This window comes from Condylura cristata, unplaced genomic scaffold, assembly GCF_000260355.1.
Source record: "Condylura cristata isolate star-nosed mole 26May11 unplaced genomic scaffold, ConCri1.0 scaffold00017, whole genome shotgun sequence".
NCBI classification, from domain to species: domain Eukaryota; kingdom Metazoa; phylum Chordata; class Mammalia; order Eulipotyphla; family Talpidae; genus Condylura; species Condylura cristata.
This window is the reverse complement of record NW_004567118.1, coordinates 38,248,091-38,266,589: the sequence shown is the minus strand read 5'-3', so window position 1 is coordinate 38,266,589 and position 18,499 is coordinate 38,248,091. Positions and strand designations below refer to the sequence as shown.

The window sequence follows — 18,499 nt, the reverse complement described above, 5'->3', positions numbered from 1 at the left end:
CTGGGCAAGTGGTGTGAGGAGACAAGGCAGGTCGTGTTTGGGGTCCAGGTGCTGAGAGCCCAGCTGACCCCGCTGATCGGAATGATATGTCCACAGAGCACAGGCACCGGCTATATACAGCCCAAGACCTACGGGCTGAGGGGCTGGGCCCAGGGTACCCCCCTCCACTCTGTGCCCTCCTAATGCCCCTTAGGCCTGTAGCAGTGCTGAGCGGGGCACCTTAGCCAAGCCCACGAGCCTACCTCCCTGCCCACCCTGCCCGCTTCTTGAGAACGGAGGTTGTTTTATTATTTCTCTTGCATCCCAGAGCCTTAGCCTGAGATGTTTGATACAGAATGTGTTTCAAGACAACGCCAGGGAATTCCTGAGCTTGTGGCAAAATTTCTTTTTCTTAGTTCCCAGCCCTGTTCAAAAATACCATCCTATAATGCTAAGCAAAATAAGTCAGAAGGAGAAAGACAAATACCAGATGATGTCACTTATATGTTGACTACAGAGAAACATAGCAAGGGGTCAGGCAAAAACCAAACCAGTAATAAACACAGCATCTGACTGCAAGATTGAGGCAATCGGAGCAGGAGGGTCATGGGGTTGTGGGGAAAGGAGGGGCCCAGTGGGGCATACTGGAGGATGGCTGGGGTCCTGTGGCAGGCAGGGTACGAAAGCACAGATTTGTAGGGGCTTGAAGCTATAAACCTGGAGCAGACACAAAAATGGAAACCTATCGATACTTTACCTCAGTAAACATAATTTAAGAAGACTGGCCATCTTATAACCTGAACCCAGTGGAAATACCATTTTTGCATTCTTCTGATGATTTGACTTCTGTAGGATGCCAGTCTGTTTCGGGGAGGGGTTCATAGCCCTAGGTGCTCAGTCCTCGGCTGACAGGGCCTGGGTCCTGTTAGTGCCTGCGTAGAGTGACCCACAGCCCCCCACAAATACAAGCTCAGATGCTTCTCAGTAACTGTGTTGGATGAGCACAGATAGACTGGCGTTCCTGACAAACCACTAAAAATCGACTGTTCAAAGGCAGGTGTAGGTTCTGGTTCATACTCAAGCCAGTCTTATTTAGCACCTTCATTAATGATGTGACTAGAAAATAAACACCCGTGTTCACAGATGGTGCTAACTTTGGAGGTGCTGTTAACAACACGTCAAGCTAGAAGTAGAAATGTAAGCAGGAAACAGGAAAGAGGTTAGAAAAGGAAAAAAGAAGCTTGACACAGCAGAGGGGAAAAATCTCTCAGCTATTTTCTGATGAAAGGCAGCCACTAAGACTCTAGAACACAAGCACTGAGGTGAGAAGCTGTGGGGAAGGAGAAAGAAAAGGGGAAGAAAGGGAAGGCCTGAAGACTCAGCACTGTCAGCTGACAGACAGATGATGGACTGTGGCCAGCGGGGGGGGGGGGGCCCTGAGGGGACCCCAGCCCCCCAGTCTGTTCACAGCTGCTGTTGCATTTGTTTTGTGGCTGGGTTTTTGTTTGGTTTGGTGTTGTTTTGTTTTGTTGCTTCTGTTTTTTGTTCTTTCCTCATATTTAAGGAAACCACGGTCATGGTTTTGTTCTCTTCATTTGGTTTTGAAAGGTTTCATTATCCCTGGCATAAAGTATTAATTAGGCTATTTTGGGAGGGACAGAGGAATGCAGGCTCTAAAAAGTTCAGATTCCAAATATATAAAGCAAAATGGAGCATTCTCGCAGCTCTGCCTCTGACGTTGGGAGAGGAAAAGCAGATCAGGGGCTGAGCCTCAACGGCCCCCCGGGCATGTCAAGTGGGCCGGCCCCAGGCATGTCAAGTGAGCTCAGCTGGCCGCCTGCAGCCTCTGGAGGCCAAGCCCCAGACCAGGGTTCTGAGAATAAGAACATCGGGTTGTTGAAAACAAAGCAGAAGCCTCCATAGGGGAGCAGGCCTCTTGGGGACCCCACATGGAAAGTCAGGGCACGGCATGCATCGGCACATAACCAAAACGGTGCACTGTTTCTGGGAGCACCTGAGCACCCCTCCCCAGAACCAGACACGCCAGGGAGCCTCAGTGTCATCTTCTGGCCAAGGAGGGGAAGGAGCAGGTGCCGGGAGATAGACCCACGGGAGACAGACCCACGGAGGGCTATGAAAGGGCGTGCACAGTGGGCGGCATTATGAAACAGATACCCAGACCTGGTGTCCTGACAGCAGATTCCAAGTGCTTTCTAAATCGGATTCAGAAGCACCCAGTATTAAAGAATGCATGCTGCAGTGGGGAGCCCCACACTGCAGGGGGGAGACACTCTCAGTGCAGGGGCCAAACAGACTGGGGAGTAAAAGGCGTCCCCACCCCCTGCCGGGCCTCCTGGGCCCAGTCCTCACCTCACCACTTTCTGGCTGTGAAGAGCTATTTGGCCTTTCTCAGCTTCTGCTTCCTCCCCCATGGTATAGGCCGCATAAGGCTTTGGTAAGGAACAGTCCGTCCCAGCCAAGACCTCTTTGCAGCCCTGTGGGGCACCCAGCGAGCAGCCCCGGCCCCAGCAGCGACCACTGCAAATACCTGGTCACACAGCGTAGGCTCTCCCTGGGAGGGTCACGGAGAAACAGTGTGTGCTGCTCTCCACTGATCCTCAAAGCAAAAAGACGCTGACATGATTCCTGAAACTTCTCTAGCCTCGTGTGTTTCCAATCCATCGTGCTAAGGACTTGCCATCCTACCCGTGTTATTTCCCTCAGAAGGTATTAGCGATGGGCAGGGAGCACCTAGAAGGAAAAGTCTGAATTTTACAAACCAAGGTAATAATGCATCCTGCAAAAGAATCCTTCCGTTTCCCAAAGGCATCCCTGGTGACTGGTCGCAGGCTGTCAGCAGGCTCCTCACACGAGTCTTGCACAGTGCTGAGTGCCCCAACCCTGCCTCCGTGAGCCCCACGCAGGCTCCGGCCCACTTACATCCACTGCGCCCTCAGATGCCTGGAGCTGTGCAGGCCTTCTGGTGAGCCATGGGTCCAGGAGAGTCCAGCTGCTTTCTTAATCATGTCTTTATTTTTAAAAGTCATTCCTTCTGGGGCCCTCCCTGGTGGTGCAACAGGTTAGAGCACAGCCCTGCAAGTGGCCACAGCCACTTCAGTGTGAGTTCAATCCCCCGCCCCGGAGGTGACCCACATGGCGCGGCAGACCTCTCCTGACCCGCCGCTGCTCCCCTCAGCAGTGTGCTTCATCAGTCTTCCTGTTCTGCTCCCCACTCCTCTCTGGTGAATCCTCTGACTTCCCACACCTCTGGCCTGTACCCAGTTCTTCTACACAAAAATCAAATCTTTTAAAAATACGTAATATGTATGCTCTAAGTTGAGTAGTGAACACACACATGAGCTTGGCAGTCAGGGTGTCTGTGTTCTATAAATGTCATTTTCTGCTCATCTGCATTTTAGAAAAACACTATAAGGTCATTTACCAGGGTTACATACATGTCCTTGTGGCTTTGCCCATCTCATGTTATCTCACACACGTGCTAATTTTTATTTTCTGATAATTTTACCTTCCAGTGAGTTTTTTCCTTAGCAACATTTTTTGTCAGCTTAATATTTGCCTAGCATAGCTTGGTCCAGCCTTTTCTGCTTTTAACTTTTGCAAATAAAATTCAAGGGCTCCCTTCTAGCAGGCCCTTGCACCACTAGGTTTACACCCCACCTCGCGTGTTAGTGCTGCACATGTCTCCTTTGCGTCAGCCTTGCCCCCATCCAGCCCACCCCCATGTATGTCTTTGAAGGTCATGCATTTCGGCCGAGCGCTCTCATCTGCCGTTCCTCTTTTCCTCGTGGTGCTTGTCTTAACCATATCTGAAGAGAAGGCCCTTTGACCACCTCAGAGACCACCGCCCGACTTTCCTATTATTGTTACCCAGAACTTTAGTTTGCTGGAAACCCCAAACTAGTCATTCTGACTGTTTCACAGCAAATGCTTATTTGATTTGCCTGTGATTTTGCCTGTTTCATTTGCTCCCTGATGTCTCCCATATCCTACTCTTCCTCTAGAGTCCATCTCTTCCCTGGTGACATGCCTCTCCAAATTCTTCACCTGAGCTGAAGGTCCCAAGTCCCTGAGCCCTTGTGTCTGAGAAAGGCTTTGCTCCGCTCTTCCGCTCAGCCGATTGGTCAGGGGTGGTATTCTAGGTGGACAGTTATTTTCCTGAAACCCTTGGAAGAATCTGTGTTTTCAATATTCTCTCATGTTTGCTGAGAAGGCCTAGCTTCTTTTTGTCTGGCTGCTCCTAGGATTTTCTCTTGGTCTTTGGTGACCTGCAGTAGATTGACCTTTTCAAGAAGTTGAGAGAGGGGAGTAGCTTGAAGTCTCAGTCTTTTACTGAAAGACTGTTGGTTTGATTCCCCACAATGCTTTACCACATGGAAGGCAGACTTCTTCCAGAGACCTGTGCCTAGCCTGGCCGCCTGCCAGGTGCCGGCCCCCACAGTACCTCACTCCTAGCCGCTTGCAGGTGACCGGGCTGCACTGCCTGGGCTTTGCATCCCTGAGACCACCCCTCCCATGCTGGCCTCTCCTCCCTGTCTTCCTGTTGACACCTGGAGATTTGCCTTTCTTTCCTTCAGCCTCCACTTTAATTTTAAACATGCTTTCTGTGGAATTTTATTCACATTTCTAAAGACTCACAAATAGTCAGAGAAGCTTGTCATCTCTGCTCATGCTGTGGGCCCAGCACATGCATGCAGAGAACAGAGAGGCCAAGGGCAGCCTGGGGCTGAGGTGGGGGTGAGGGGCGGGGGCTCTCAGAGCCTCTGGGGAATGACTGAAGGAGTTTTAGCAGAGTGACAGGAATTTTTTTTTTTTTTTTGCCATTAAAAGTGCTCTCTGTCAGACATTTTGTGGGGGTGGAGTGGGGAATGGGATCAAAAACGGGGTGGGAGGAGGGAAGTGCATGGGACTATGATGATGGCACATGGGTGACTCGGTGATGGAAACCCACAGGGATTACAATTGAGATGAAAAAAAAAATGAACAAAATGATGTAAAAATAAACTGTTATATTATTTTTTTAAAAAAGTGCTCTCTGTCAACGGAGATGGAAAAAGGCACAAAATGATATAAAAGTGAACTACTTAACATAAAAAGTGCTCTCTATGCTGGTGTAGAGGGTGTATTTGAAGCAATGCATGGGGCAAGGTGAGCAGAGGAATGGCTTATGAGGCCACAGCAGTAACCGGGAAAAAGATTCCGGGCTCAGGCAATGGCTGTGGGCAGAGGTGGCGAAAGTGAAATGAATAAAATGTGGTTGCTCCACGTGGGCAGCAGCAGGAGGTGGGGCTGCCCCGGCCTCCTGGATCTGTGACAGGGTAGTTGTTGACACCTTGCTGGCTGTGGCGGGCTTGGCAGAGGAAGGAAGCAGTTTGGGGGAAGGGCCAAGAATATGAGCTCACGTCGGACGCATGAAAACTCAGCCGTCTGCGGAACTTTCTGGGACTTTGTTTGCTCACTGTGAACATGAGCATAGACCTCATGCTAGGAGAGGGGACACTGACTGTGAAGTGGACCCTGAAGTCACAGGTGTGCAGTACTGCCGTGGGAAAATGTCTGACATGAAAAGGGGCGAAGATAAAACAGTACTGAAGGGGCAAGAAAACCAAGCGCCTCTCCTCCCAGATCCCTGCTTCTGTGGGTGTCCGTCAGATGTCACCTGCAAGGTGAGGGGGCCTCCCCTGTGCCCTGCAGGGGTTTGATATTTGCCCCTCTCCCCTTGAGAATGGGGTCCCAGTCTGTACCCCATTCGTTTTGCTTTCTTTCCCTTTAGACAAGGCCCAGCCCCCCGAGTCAGTCCAGGACCAGCTGCCTGCCCAGAGCCTTCAGTGACAAGCAAAGTTTTACTTTCTGAACAAAAGTGGTGTCGCCTCCCCCCACATCCTTTGCCAGCAGCAGACCCAAAAGGATCAATAGACCAAGAGCTGTGGCCCAGGGAGACGCTGTGTTGTGCACAGCTCCTAGACCCATCTGACCCACACAAAAACAGAAGTACCATTTCCTCCAGCCGGATTTTGAAAGCGCTACCCTCTGTGGTTTGACCCGAGTGGGGCCGCTTGCTTCTAGAAGGAAGTGAAATGCACATGGACAGCTGCAGACACCCGCGCTGACGCCTGGTGGCCGCCGTTGTCCCCGTCAGAGCCCAGCCCCCACGTGCCACACACAGCCTGTCCTGGTGCCCCTGGGCTGCTCGTGAGCTCTCACTACACTTCTCAGCACTTCGAGAGCACCTGCTTCCTACCTGCCTGTGCTTGGTGCAAGCCATCAGTCCTCCCACCACATCCTGTGAGCAAGCCCGCCCCAGAGCACCTCAGGGCAGCAGCCTCCTGTTGCCTGAACCCCACACCCCCAGAGAACCTCGTGGACTCTGGCTTCCTTTAAAGCGTGTCTGTTAAAGCTGCGGAAGGGGAGGCCCTTGAGAGGAGAGCTGCTCACTGGTTTCCTCACACCCTGCTCTCCTAGAGACGAGGTCTTGGGTCGCAGCTGACCCAAGGGGTCTGGCAGGAGGGATGTTGTCTGGGCTGCCCCAGCCCCCCTTTTACAAGGAACCCAGGGAACATGTGTCCTCCTTACATTGACTGGGCCTTGCCTTTTACCCAAGGATTTCTCTAATGAGCAGAGGACAGGCGTCTAAATGAAAAATGAAGGAAAGTAATTTGATAAAGGCCATTTGCCTGCAGTGATGGCTTGGAACAGATGAAACAAGATGAAAGTCCCCGAATTCCACAGTTTGCTGAGCCATTAAATCCTGTAACAGAAGATGAGGGAAAAAAATCTCCCCCTGGCAGCCAGCCCCCACCGGCAGCTGTCATTTGGCTCCCCATCAGAGGGAGTGCCCTGCCTCTGTCCAGAAAACCTGCTTCCTTTCTCTAAAAAACAAGGAAGATGCTCCAGCCCCAGGGAGAGTCCCAGAGGGGCGGGGTACACCCAGAGCTGTCACTTGGCCCCTCCCCCCCACAATACCCACTCTCAGCCAAAGGGCCCTGCTACCGTCTCGCTCCACAATAAGCACCAGAAGAAACCGCTCGCTGGTCTTAAAGCCACTTGGGGTTGAACTTGAAACTGAGAGAGAAAACACGGTTCGAGGGCAAGTCCTTATTTTTTCTTTAAATCAATCCAGTTTTTAATTATCATTGTTGAAGTAAAATACATGGAACATAAAACGTGCCATCGGTCATGTCTGGCACCTTCCCAGTGTTGTGCTACCATCATGACTCTCAAGTTCCAGAATATTTACATCACTCAAAGGAAAATGAATGAAGCTCAAACGCACAGCTGAGTGGAAGAAGCCAGCCCCAAAAGGCCGCAGAGCCTGTCTCTCCATCTGTGAGCTGCTCAGTGCTCTGCAGACAGAGCTGAGTGACTGCCAAGGGTTAGAGGAGAGGGTGATGGGGGACTTTTGAGGTCTGGAAATGGAGACCAGCACCATGAAGCTGGCAGGATTTGGGTTATGCAGAATGGTAGATGGCACAAAGGAATATTCAATACAGGAGTTCATATGGGTTTTTGAACTATTCTAAAGATGTGTAAAGACCCTAAATATGAGCTATCTCTTTTGTGTGTGTGGGGGGGGGTTCCTTAGCATTTAACTAGGACTGAAATCCTTCAGGAAGGGGAGACAATAGTGTATGTTCTTCTCGTGCAGTGGTCCACATGGTCAAAGGGCCCACACAGATCTCCCACCAGCCTGCAAGCTCCAGAAGGCAGGCAGCTAGCCAGGGGTCTCCCCTGATTACAGAGTCACTTCCTACATTTTCAGTGCCCAGTGCAGGGCCTGGCCTAGAGTCTGTACACAACGCGTGAGGGCTCTGTGAAATTACTGTATCCACTTACCTTCATTCAGAAAGCGGGCCAAGAAACACTTGCTAGTTGCCCAAGACAGACTCCCAGAAGCTTGAGTGATATGGGCACAGTCACAAGGCTCTTAGAGGCGTTCGGACCCTCCGCTGCCAGGTCCTGCTCTTAGATTCATACCTGAGAGGAATCAGGAAAAGTTCTCAGAGGGGCTTAGAAGAGCTGAGCAGAGCTCCAAGGAGCAGTGTGAGGGAACCCCACGGAACTCGCCTTGCCTTTGCCAGTGTTTTAGGCTGATTGTCTTTGCTTGAGGGGTGTCACAGGGAATTGGGATAGATGCCAGGGGAGGGCCAGGCTGCGGGAAGGCACTGAGAGGCTCTGAGCACGCTCTGTACACTGGTGTCCCTGCCACCTGCCAAGCCAGGGTCCTCCCATGGCCTGGGCCTGGGGAAGGGATGGTGCTTGGCCAACCACCCCAAACTTGAGGCACATGGGTCACCAGGGTGGGAGCTAAGCAGCCGCTCAACTGGCATGGGGAGGTGGGCAGGAAGAGGAAGGGGCCTATAGCTGGTCTCCCCCATCCATCAGAACCATCTGTGCCTCTCAGAGAAGCTTCTTTCCAGTAGGGTGGTAGTCTGGTCAGGAGGGGCCAGCTCACTGTCTGCATCACTGTAGTTACTTCTGTATTATTTGCTTGGATCTCCCAGAGCCCGGCTCTGCTCCCTGAGGAAAAGGCCTGCCCCTCCTCCAACCCCTTCACCATCTCCTGGGGAGACTTCCTCCCCTCCCTCTCCCCCACCCCCCAGTACTACCCCAAGTTGCTCACCAGCACCCAGCAAGGCTGGCAGAGATGCTGCCATGGCTGAGTGTGGCAACAAGCCACTGGAGCAGTGAGTAGTTCTCTGCTGCTTTTTTGACCCTGAAACCCCAAGGACTCTTTTCAAATCCTGGGGTGCCATTCCATAATAACCATCTGCTCCTCTTCACTTCCCACTGACCGTAACACTGCACCAAGATGGTGCCTCTAGCTGATGAGAGCCCAAGAGGAGGAAGGGTGGGGTGGGGAGGCACACTGAGCCCCGTGATAGGGACCTATGGGAATAGTGTGTTCCAGCTGAATGAACATGGCGGGGGGGCGGGGGGGCTGTTGACACCTCACTCTTTTTCCCCATCAGTTTTTTCAGGCTGACATCAATTGGAGGCCTTTGAGAGCCTGTCCCTGAGGCTTTGAGCCCTCATGTGATGGAGAACCCACCATGTGGGAACAACTGTCTGGGCTCCCTGAGGACAGGGGGCAATCTGTCCCCAGAAGTGCCCTGAGGGGGGGACACACACCCACCAAGAGGCAAGGTTCAGGGGCCACCTCCTCCCCAGGAGTATTCCACAAGACATGAGTGCCAGGGAGGACCTAGAGGTGGTGCCAGGTTGACAGGGAGGCAGGAAGGCCTCGCAAGCTCGAGTTGGCAGGAGACAGATAGGCTCCAGCCACGTGTCTGCAGCAGGCAGGGCACACTGCCAGGGCTTTGCCGCGCCAGGGGGCCGTTGGCCGGGTTGAGGCCCTGCAGCGTCACAAGCAGACCCCAGCCATGGGCCATGCGTCTACCCCACAAGGCAGCCCGGGCTCCCGCGGGATTGAAGAAGGACCTGAGTCATTGCCTCTGATGGGCTCTGCTATTTTTATGTCCAAGCCTGGTTATAAATAGCTGTCTAAGCCAAGGTTTTAGCTGTGGCTGCCACGACATTAAGCATTAGATACCTACTGTCCACATGAGTGATGACCACAGGTCCTTTCCTGTGTCTACTTTCTGCCTTACAATATGTTCAGTGAGTAAGTAGATTGTGAAGCAACGTGAGAGCCCTTCGGAACACCTCAGAGCACTTCAGGGGCTCTGGGGCCTACCCCGGGCTATGCCCGCTGGGCATCCTCCAGTGAGGACGATGTGCCAAAAGGTGACGTGTTCCAGCACAGGGCCCAGGGAGCCACTGCACACACAGCCCTTCTGGCCGTGCCCCGCCTGAATGCTGCCCAGCGGGCCAGGATGGCTGGTGCCCGAGTGGCTGGGTCCTCCGGCCCTCTGGTGCCTCCAATGTACCTCACGTTCCCCTTGGCTCTGTGAAAGCTCTTGTCCTGGCTGGGCAAGAGCAGTGTGGGCACTTGTGTCTTTGCTTGTTCAATACAAAGAGCAACGTTAGTCCAGGCACCCAGCATTCAAGGGGCCCAGCCTGTCCAGGCCGAGACGCCTCTTTGAGAGCAGCAAAGGCTTCCATTGGCATGGGAAGCAGAACCAGCCATCCTGGCTGGAGCCAGGCTGACTGGCCATTCTCCTCTCTCTCTTTGCTCTAAGACAGCCGACAAGGTGCAGCGTTGGGGCTGTGGCCAGCATGTGTGAGCAGAGGCAAGGTGCCAGCCCCTGTTGAAACAAGTTTCTCGGCTCTTAAAGTAAGCAGGAGTTTCTGCAGGGTGTTCAGTGTGGCATGAGGAGCTGGAGGGCAGGGTTCTGCCTTCTGCTCAGTAGGTATACACGCCCACCCATGCACCACTCCGGGCCTCCTCAGCATGGCCCCCATGCAGCAGAAAGGCCTGGGCAGAGACCCCCTCAGGGAATGGGAAGTCTGCTCAGGTCTTCAAGTGCATACAAAAGTAGACATATGTACAGCAGCAGAGCAGCCTCAGGGCAAAGCCCAGCAACACCCAGCTCTCAGAATGAGAGGAGCCAGCACCAGGCCTTTGAAAACTGGAGTCAGACCCAGTTCTAGCAGCTGGACCCCAGGATGGGCCAGAGCCAGCCAGGACCCAAGAAGATGACATTTTCCTGGTCAGGGGGCATGTTTGGGGAAGTATCTCCCTTTATCTCAGGACAAAGAGCCTCCTAAAGCTCCATGTTACAACCAAAGATAGCTGATGGTAACAAGCCCACCCCAGGAGAATCCCCCCACTGACATCTAAAGCTTCAGGGGGTGCTTGGCCCTCAGCCTCAGACTACGCACTCAGTGGCTTCAGGTCCCCCCACATCTCCAGCCTCCAGTTCCACTCTCAATGCCGGGTTCTCGCAAGGGGCCAAACGCCAGCCCCTCAGTTCTTTTGCACTTTGATGGCTTTCTACGGCCAGTCTTTCCTGCCCTCATCCTCTCCTGAGGCTTCTCACACCTTCTTCTGAGGCCTTCTGTGCCCATGGCCCCTCTGTCCCCCCACCAGGCACCTGTGAAGAAATGCTGAGTCCAGAATCTGACAGTTCGCCTCAGCTGGGTGCCGGTGGGCTGGGTGTTGCCCGGGAAACTCACCCATTCTGGCCATCTGCTGACTGCCTGTCTGGTCTCTTTCTTTTTGGTTCTTCCAGTGAGAAGCGCCACCTCCAAGTGAACGTCACCAACCCTGTACAGTGCAGCCTGCATGGGAAGAAATGCACCGTCTCCGTGGAGACGCGACTCAACCAGCCAGAGCCTGACTTCACCAAGAACCGCTCAGGCTTCATCCTCAGCGTGCCTGGGAACTGAGGCCTGCGGGCGAGGCCTCCTGGAGCCAGAGGGCCGCGGAGCTTGAGCGCTGACCCAGGTCGGGCGCCCCGACACTCAGCATTGTTGGTTCCACTAATTGCTGAATCCCTGCCACCACCCCGCTAGAAATCAGCTCGGGGGGCCATGCTAGGGAAGGAGCCCCCTCTGCCTTCCATGCGGCCCCTCAGCCGCCCTGAGGGTTCTTCTGACTTTTTGCCTTCGGTCTCCATCTTCCTCTGTCCTGACTTTTCACGGTCCCCACTCAGCAAACCAAAGACCCCATGTTCTGCCCCCTGCCGCTGGGAGGCCATCCAGCCCACATCAAACCTCGGGCACCTGGATGGCACCTTCCATCAGGGAAGTCAGCTCAAGTTAGCACACCTTGACCCAGGGAGCAGCTGCTGATTCTGCAAAGGGTGGGGCTGGGAAGCCCAGGAAAGTTCACCCAACCAAAGACATGCTCCCTGGGGTGGGAGCAGGGGCAGGGGAGAATTAGGGGAGATGAGCTGGGATATAGCTCTGAATCCAGTCACTTCTTCCCCAAATTAGATCCCATCCCCCCTCCTGACTCTGGGGGTTCTTCAGAGCTCCTTGTCAGCACCCTTCCCCTGTCAGCCAGCCAAAGCCTCCAGGTAAGCAGATGCACCTGTCAGGCCAGCCCCTCCCTCAGCTCAAAAGCCAGTAGGCAGCAGAATAGCCACACCCAGCCGGCAGTGTGCCCTTCCTGGTGCCTGCCCTGCTTGGGCCTCAGGCCACCTCTGGGGACGCACGCAGGGATGTTTCCGGGACCGTCTTTCCTAACGGTGCAGCCCGTGCCCAGGTGGTCTCACACTCAAGCTTTGTGGCTTGCAGGGCTGCTACTCAGATGCTTTATCATCTGCTGTGGCCCCCCTGGCAAAGGAACACTAATAAGAAAATGGAGTTGCAGAGGTGAGGGGAGCGCTCAGGGCTTGAAAGTTTTCCCCTTCCAACATCTCTATTTCAAACTCACCTGGAGAACTAGGACTGCAGGGCAGGGGGCCACAGAGCAACTTGGGAAGCAGAACGATAGAAAACTGAGCTCGGGGATTCTGGCGCTGCAGGCCAGGCCAGGATGCCCCCACCACAGACCCCTGCTGCAGCCTGGGCCCCAGGCTGCCAAGCGCACAGACCTCATGCCAGGAGGGAACTGCTGTCTTGCCAGTTTCTGCCCAGCAGAAAGCACATGCGCTTCAGGTGCTTCCTGAGACCACCCCGTCTTGCCCCTCAGCTGAGGACTCATAAACCCCTGGGCAGCCCAGGCCTCCCTGCCAGGAAAAGCCTTAAAAGAAGAAAAGACTGGTGGGGAGCTGAAAGTGAGCCCACATCTCAGGAGGAGACTGGCAGGTGTAAAGGAGGCAGACACTGAAGTTTTCTTCACTTTCTGCCACAGATGCTCAACCCCCCACACTCCCACCCTGCTACCCGGACGTGCGGAACACACCAAATGCCTGAACACAACTCCTGAGCCTCGCCCAGGGCCTGACCTGGTCACCAGGCTGATGGCCAGGTGGCCCCCAGCAGCCGGGTCTCATGCTCTCCTTTTGCCCCCGCTTCCCAGGGCTTGCAGACATTTGCACCGTGTGCAATTTGCAACAGTGAATCTTACTGGCATTATGTCTTTGGAAACCCATTCTCGTTTCCAGAGCCAGGTCAGCCGCCCGCAAGGCCCACCGGTGCCACCTGCCCCGTGTAGCAACACTCGCCGTCTCGCCAATTGCCGATAGACACTAGTTGAGCCATCTAACTGGAACATCTCCTGTCCCTTCTACTAATCTCCTCAGACGTGTTGCTTTATGCTAGACACATGCAAAAGTATGTTTAGACACCAAGACAGAACATGCCAAATGAGTGCCTTTCAGAGACGGGGGATGCTGTGGGCCTCAGCCCGGCGCCAGGGCCCACCCGATGAAGGTCGGGGGTCAGCTGTCAACAGCACACTTGTCGCGATGTTCTAAAAGAAGTCAGTGTGCAGCGGCGGCCGAAGAAGGATCAGAAATTGTGGGTGTGATGATGGTGATGGTATCAGGGTGCCGAGGGACAAGCCAGAGGACACAGTGATTGTATACAATGAAGTGTTTCTCTTGATTTAATGTGTAGTTGTATGGTTTGGTGCATATATTCCTATTTTCCATTAAATTAACTTTATTTCTAAAGCATATTTTGATTTGCCATCAAGAGCAATAAAGCATTAAATCTTACTTTTAAAAGTGTTCTGCTTCTCTGTAATGAAAGCGGTACCTCTCGTTGTGAGATGTCACTTGTAGAAGTCAACTGCTACCAGAGCATGGGCGGTAGCACTAAGCACAAACGCTGTAAAATGGAGGATCGTTTTGGTGAGGCTTCGGAACAAAAACACTGAATACTGAGCCAGAAGAGGGCTGTGGGAAGGAATAGTGAGGGGAAAGGCAGTGGCGTTGAACCCAAACACTTTCTTCCATTTGAGGCCTGTGTGCTGAATGGAGCAGCGCGTGGCTTTCATGTTTCCTGAAATCAAAGCATGTATTTATAAAGACAGATGCGGGTCTGTGGCTGCAGCCTGGCGAGGGGTCTGAGCGAGCAAGGCCGGCCCATCAGTCTCTCCCCAGGCTGGCTGCTTGGGGGACAGATGGGGTGGCAGGAGAATAAGCAAAGGAATCGGGATTGCGGGGGGGGGGGGGGGGGGGGGGGGGGCTGCACCAGGAAGCTAGGCGTACCCCAGCACTCAAGGGCCTAGGCAGCCACTGGGTGCCATTTCCCCACCAGTTCGCTCACAATTACGGCTTCAGTGGCTGCTTACCCGAGAGCGCCCAGGACTAGACTTCCTCTCTTCCAGAAACAGAGGTAAGGTGGCAGGCAAAGCCCACCTGCTGGCCTAGGAGCCTGGGGGCAGTGAGTGCTGAGCAGAACCAGACAGAGGACACCACACACAGGCACAGGCCTGGTGTCCCTGCAGGACCTACAGTGCCCAGACCTCACCGGACCACCTGTGCTTACAGTGCCAGTCTGTACCCACCCAAAGGAGCCTCTGGGGAGCAACTCCAGGCCCTGCCCAGCAGCCACACCAGGAGTTGACTTTACCTGTGCCTCCCCACTAACCGCCTCAGCCTACTAAAGCTTTAAGCCCTATCCCCATCCCTGCCCTCCTCCCCACTCCCAGGTCCCTTCCCCTCCCCCACAACTCGAATCCAATTATGTTCTAAGTGCAGGAATCATTTATAAAAGGGGCTCCTGGCTTGTTCATGAATGACATGCCCACAAAAAGAGGTCCATGTAATGGATGGTCAGTGCATTTTATTTAATCAGCACAGTACAAAAATAAATAAAAATAAGGGAAAGGGAATTAAATTACAGCCAAACTGAGCTTCATGACCTTGTCAGATTATAAACCACACATACCTACAAACACACTACACATACATACAAAATGAGACAAATATAAATTAATATTAACAATACCCACAATTTGGTCAAAGAATAACTACAGAAGAAATTGCACTAAAAAACCAACATACACTGCACATGTGTAATTAGCAGTTTCAAATATACAGCTATGAATAATTCTGAGTGAAAAAAATGGCACATTTTCTTTTCATTGCAAGTTTAACAACTGTTGGAACAAAACTAAGTTCTAGTAACTGCAAGGAAAGAATATATCAACCCTTCAGGTTTACAAGAAAAAGAGAAAAACCAAATCCTGAACTATATTCCTGTGACATGTTCTGTGCACGGGTGTAATTTTCACAGCCATCTGTTCTAAGATTATTTTTCTTAAGACACAAAATGCTCCTGGTTTGCATGCACAATATCACTGTAAAAGCAACAATTAAAGAATAAAGGGTTTTTTTTTGTAGGTTAGTTTTTCTTTTTTTTTTTTTTCTCTTAATTGTTCTAGAAGTAGTCTTCATAGCAGCATGTCAAATGGGTTCATTGCTTGCACACTCAAGTATATCAGTTGTTCCTTTACACAATACTGATGGCCAGTGCGAGGGGAGGGAGGAGGCGCCACAGGCTTCACACTGATGGGACTAAAGAGTTGTGTCCTTAGTCCCTGACCACTCCTGCAATTTGCACCTCCTCCACAAAATAAAAAAATAAATATGGAGAAAGAGAAGGAAACACACAAAACTGGAATCCTATGGATGCAACTGAACGGCAGTTTCAGGCCGAGTTCAACCAGCCCAACACGTGACCACGGACACGCGCCCCTCCTCTGAGGACGGCACCCGCACCTCCCGCTCTCACGCCGAGGGGTCCGCAGCCCCCACGGGCCTCCTACCTCAAGTCACGTGTGGCAGCAGGGTCTGAACTGACCAGCTGTGTGCCAACTGGAGCCGAGAAGAGGCGCCGCAGTGAGGTCTGTGCCAGTAGCCGTAGCTTCCTCCCAGCTCCGCGCCAGACTATGGTCAGGCTCAGCTTCGGCTCCTGCGCCTCCTCCAGGCCCAGCGGGAGCAAATGCTCTCCAGCCACGGCGGGGCCTCTTCCCCTTATCTGGGAACAGCTGGGCCTCTCCGGCCGGAACCTCAGTTTCACAGCTTTCTCTTCTTTATGTGAGTTTCAGTAGTGCTTGTGCTGAAATTGGTGGCCACCGAGAACCTAATCCCATGTAAAAGGACCCTTGCTCCCCACCCCCACCCCCACCCCCCAGGCTCCCATACCAGCAAGCACCGTGAGATGGGACTAGAGAAGGAATTCTCTGGAGCTTCTTCACATTGGTCTTTGTTTTCCCCAAAACCGAAGCTATGGGCCAGAGAATAAGACTCATTCCCTTCTCTTGATCTTCTCCCAAGTCCCAAGCCACCCATCTGGTAGAATCAGAAAGAAAAATAAGTACACGTCAGTCACAAGGGTGAGGTGGAAACCCAAACCAGCAGCTGCAAATGATCAGTTGTAGAATAGGCTTCCAGGGCAATCAGGAGTTCCACTGCTGCTGGCAATCGTCTCCGAAGATGCAGCCGTCTCACTGGGCCTTGCGGGGCGAGGGGCAAGGCTTCATCTTCAGAAGAAACTCAACTGTTTGCCAACAGTTTTAAATGAACAGGGGTGGGGTGGGTACATCATTACCACATCACCCTGACCCCCGACATCACCGCCCCCCAGCTCTGCAGGACAAACGCCGTGTGCGCCATCCAGGGGCCTTGGCGCCGAGGCGGGCCCCATCTCAGTCTCAGGAACGGCACCCTCCACCCGCCCAGAGGCAGGCTGCTGATAAAGGGCACCTGCAGCTGTTCTGGCCTTCCCCCAGGGTGACTAAGCGGCATTATTCAAATGACAAGTTCACCCAGGAAAGGAGCTGTCTGTCGCCAGCTTCAACCCCACTCCCTTAGCTGAGACCCAAAATGAAAGAATTTAATGAGTCAAACCAGCTCATTAACCTACACTTGCAACACAGCTGGTGAGCGAGGGGTCAGGGGGCCAGGGAGCAGTTCCACCTCTCCGCTAAAGGAAAGCCCTGCTCCCTAAAACAGAAAAAAAACAGCAAACCAGGGTCGAGCATGGTCAAAGGACAGGACAGTCTTTGCACCAGCCCAGCTTCTTCTATGCTGAAGAGGTTGTCTGAGGGGAGCGGCCATCTTGCCTGGCAACCCCACAAGCAGCTCAGTCAGGGTGGCCGGTTCCAGGGCCCTCTGGGACAGTGGGCGGCCCAAAATAGGAGCCAGGAAAGGGTCCCCAGCCAGAAATACCGATTCTTCCCTGGGTCAACTGACCAAAGGCCCCTCTCCAGCACCCCAAGCAGGAGCAATGGCAGCTTCGCCTGCCCTGGGTCCAGCAAGGGCACAGGTGGCAGGGGCAGGTCAGTCCTCGAATTCCCCAGAGTGAGAGGTTGGTGGCCAGGGTGGCTCTGAACACATCTTCTGGGTTTTGCACACGGTTCGGTTGGGAGTTCAGAAGTGCCCAGAATTCTTGGCAGGGCCAAAGAAAATCCCCAGAAGAGAAGGTGGGAAGGGAGAGGCCCTTGGTGGCTTTGCTAGACACATACTGTACACAAAATCTGATTGGTTTAATAATAAATTTTTTAAAAATGAATGGAATCCTTGACCATGGCGCAGGCCACAGGGCTCACCGATCCAGCCCTAGGAGGAGCCGTTTCTTGTCCTCCTGGCCACTCTCATTCTTCAGGTCGGAGAACACCTGTGTGAAGTAGTGTGGGTCGGCGTTGATCTGCAGCATCTTGGAGCTCATGAGGTTGATGACGGAGAGGCAGCGGTCCCAAAAGGCCTCCTTGCAGCTCTCCACCAGGAAGGGCTTGAGCGGGTAGGAGATCTCATTGCCCATGTACGAGTAGGAGAGGTACAGGCAGGTGAGCAGGACCGCCTGGAGCTCATGGTCAGAGCCCACCTCGGAGGAGATGACATCCCTGCACAGCATATAGAGGAAGACCACGTTGGCCGGCGTGATGAAGCCCTGGTCCTGCCAGCCCTGCAGCAGCAGAGAGCGGTCCACGCTGCGCAGCCAGAGCACAGGGTCCGTAGGGGACAGGTGCTTCAGGCGGTAGCACCGGCGGCAGAGAAACTCGCCCAGGCAGCGCAGCAGCTCACTGGTGGACGCCTGAACGATGACCCGTTTGGGCGTCCCCGCGGAGGTGACAGCAGGGTGCGGGGCCTTCTTGACGGAGGAGGAGACCCCTGTCTGGGAGCCCGACAGCTGGCTAGCAGGGGGCGCAGGCGGCTGGGCCGGTGGGGGCTGGGCGAACGTGGACAGGTTGGCGCACGACAGCGACTTCTTCAGGTTCTCATTGTTGAGGTGCGTGATGTTGTTCTGATAGCTGCTGTTGGGCTGCACCTTCTTGGAATTCTTCTTCTTGGCCGACACGGCCACGATCCTCTTCCAAGGCAGCACGGAGATGATGGAGTGCCGCTTCAGGTTCTTGTCCTTGGCGTTCTTGCTGTTCTGCACGGCCGTGTAGTGGCCCACGGTGGCCGCGCCATCCTCAAACAGCGTGGCCTTCCGGTAGCTGGGGGACAGGGACAGCACCGTGCCCATGGTGCCACAGCGCGCGGGGCGGGGGCCCGCGCCCCTGCGCGCCCAGCCTGCCGGCCGGAGGGAAAAAACAGCTCACCGAGCCTGCGGCGGCCCAGGGGAGATGACGGGGCGCCCCGGGAGACGCGTGCTGCCCCTTCGGATCTGCGTGGAAAACAAGATGGTTCTCAGCACCAGGCGGGGCTGCGTGCCGCGCTTCTCCGTCCGGCCTCCGCGGCCTCCACGGCCCTGACTC

General features: G+C 53.9%; 2 protein-coding genes across 2 annotated transcripts in view; one reads left to right on the top strand and one right to left on the bottom strand.

The window, feature by feature from the left end:
• The window catches only part of MYO1D (myosin ID), a 307,276-nt gene extending 293,805 nt beyond the window's left edge, over window positions 1-13,471 (top strand). The window contains exon 22 of the mRNA XM_004684893.2: window positions 11,130-13,471. Within this exon, the coding sequence (XP_004684950.1) occupies window positions 11,130-11,286 (157 nt within the window). The 3' untranslated portion in view covers window positions 11,287-13,471. The remainder of the gene's footprint in view (window positions 1-11,129) is intronic.
• Window positions 13,472-14,566: 1,095 nt separating this feature from the next.
• On the bottom strand, window positions 14,567-18,452 carry CDK5R1 (cyclin-dependent kinase 5, regulatory subunit 1 (p35)). The gene has a single exon (XM_012726632.1). The coding sequence runs from the start codon at window positions 18,265-18,267 to the stop codon at window positions 17,344-17,346; it is 924 nt and encodes a 307-aa protein (XP_012582086.1). The 5' UTR covers window positions 18,268-18,452; the 3' UTR covers window positions 14,567-17,343.
• Between the last annotated feature and the right edge of the window lie 47 nt (window positions 18,453-18,499).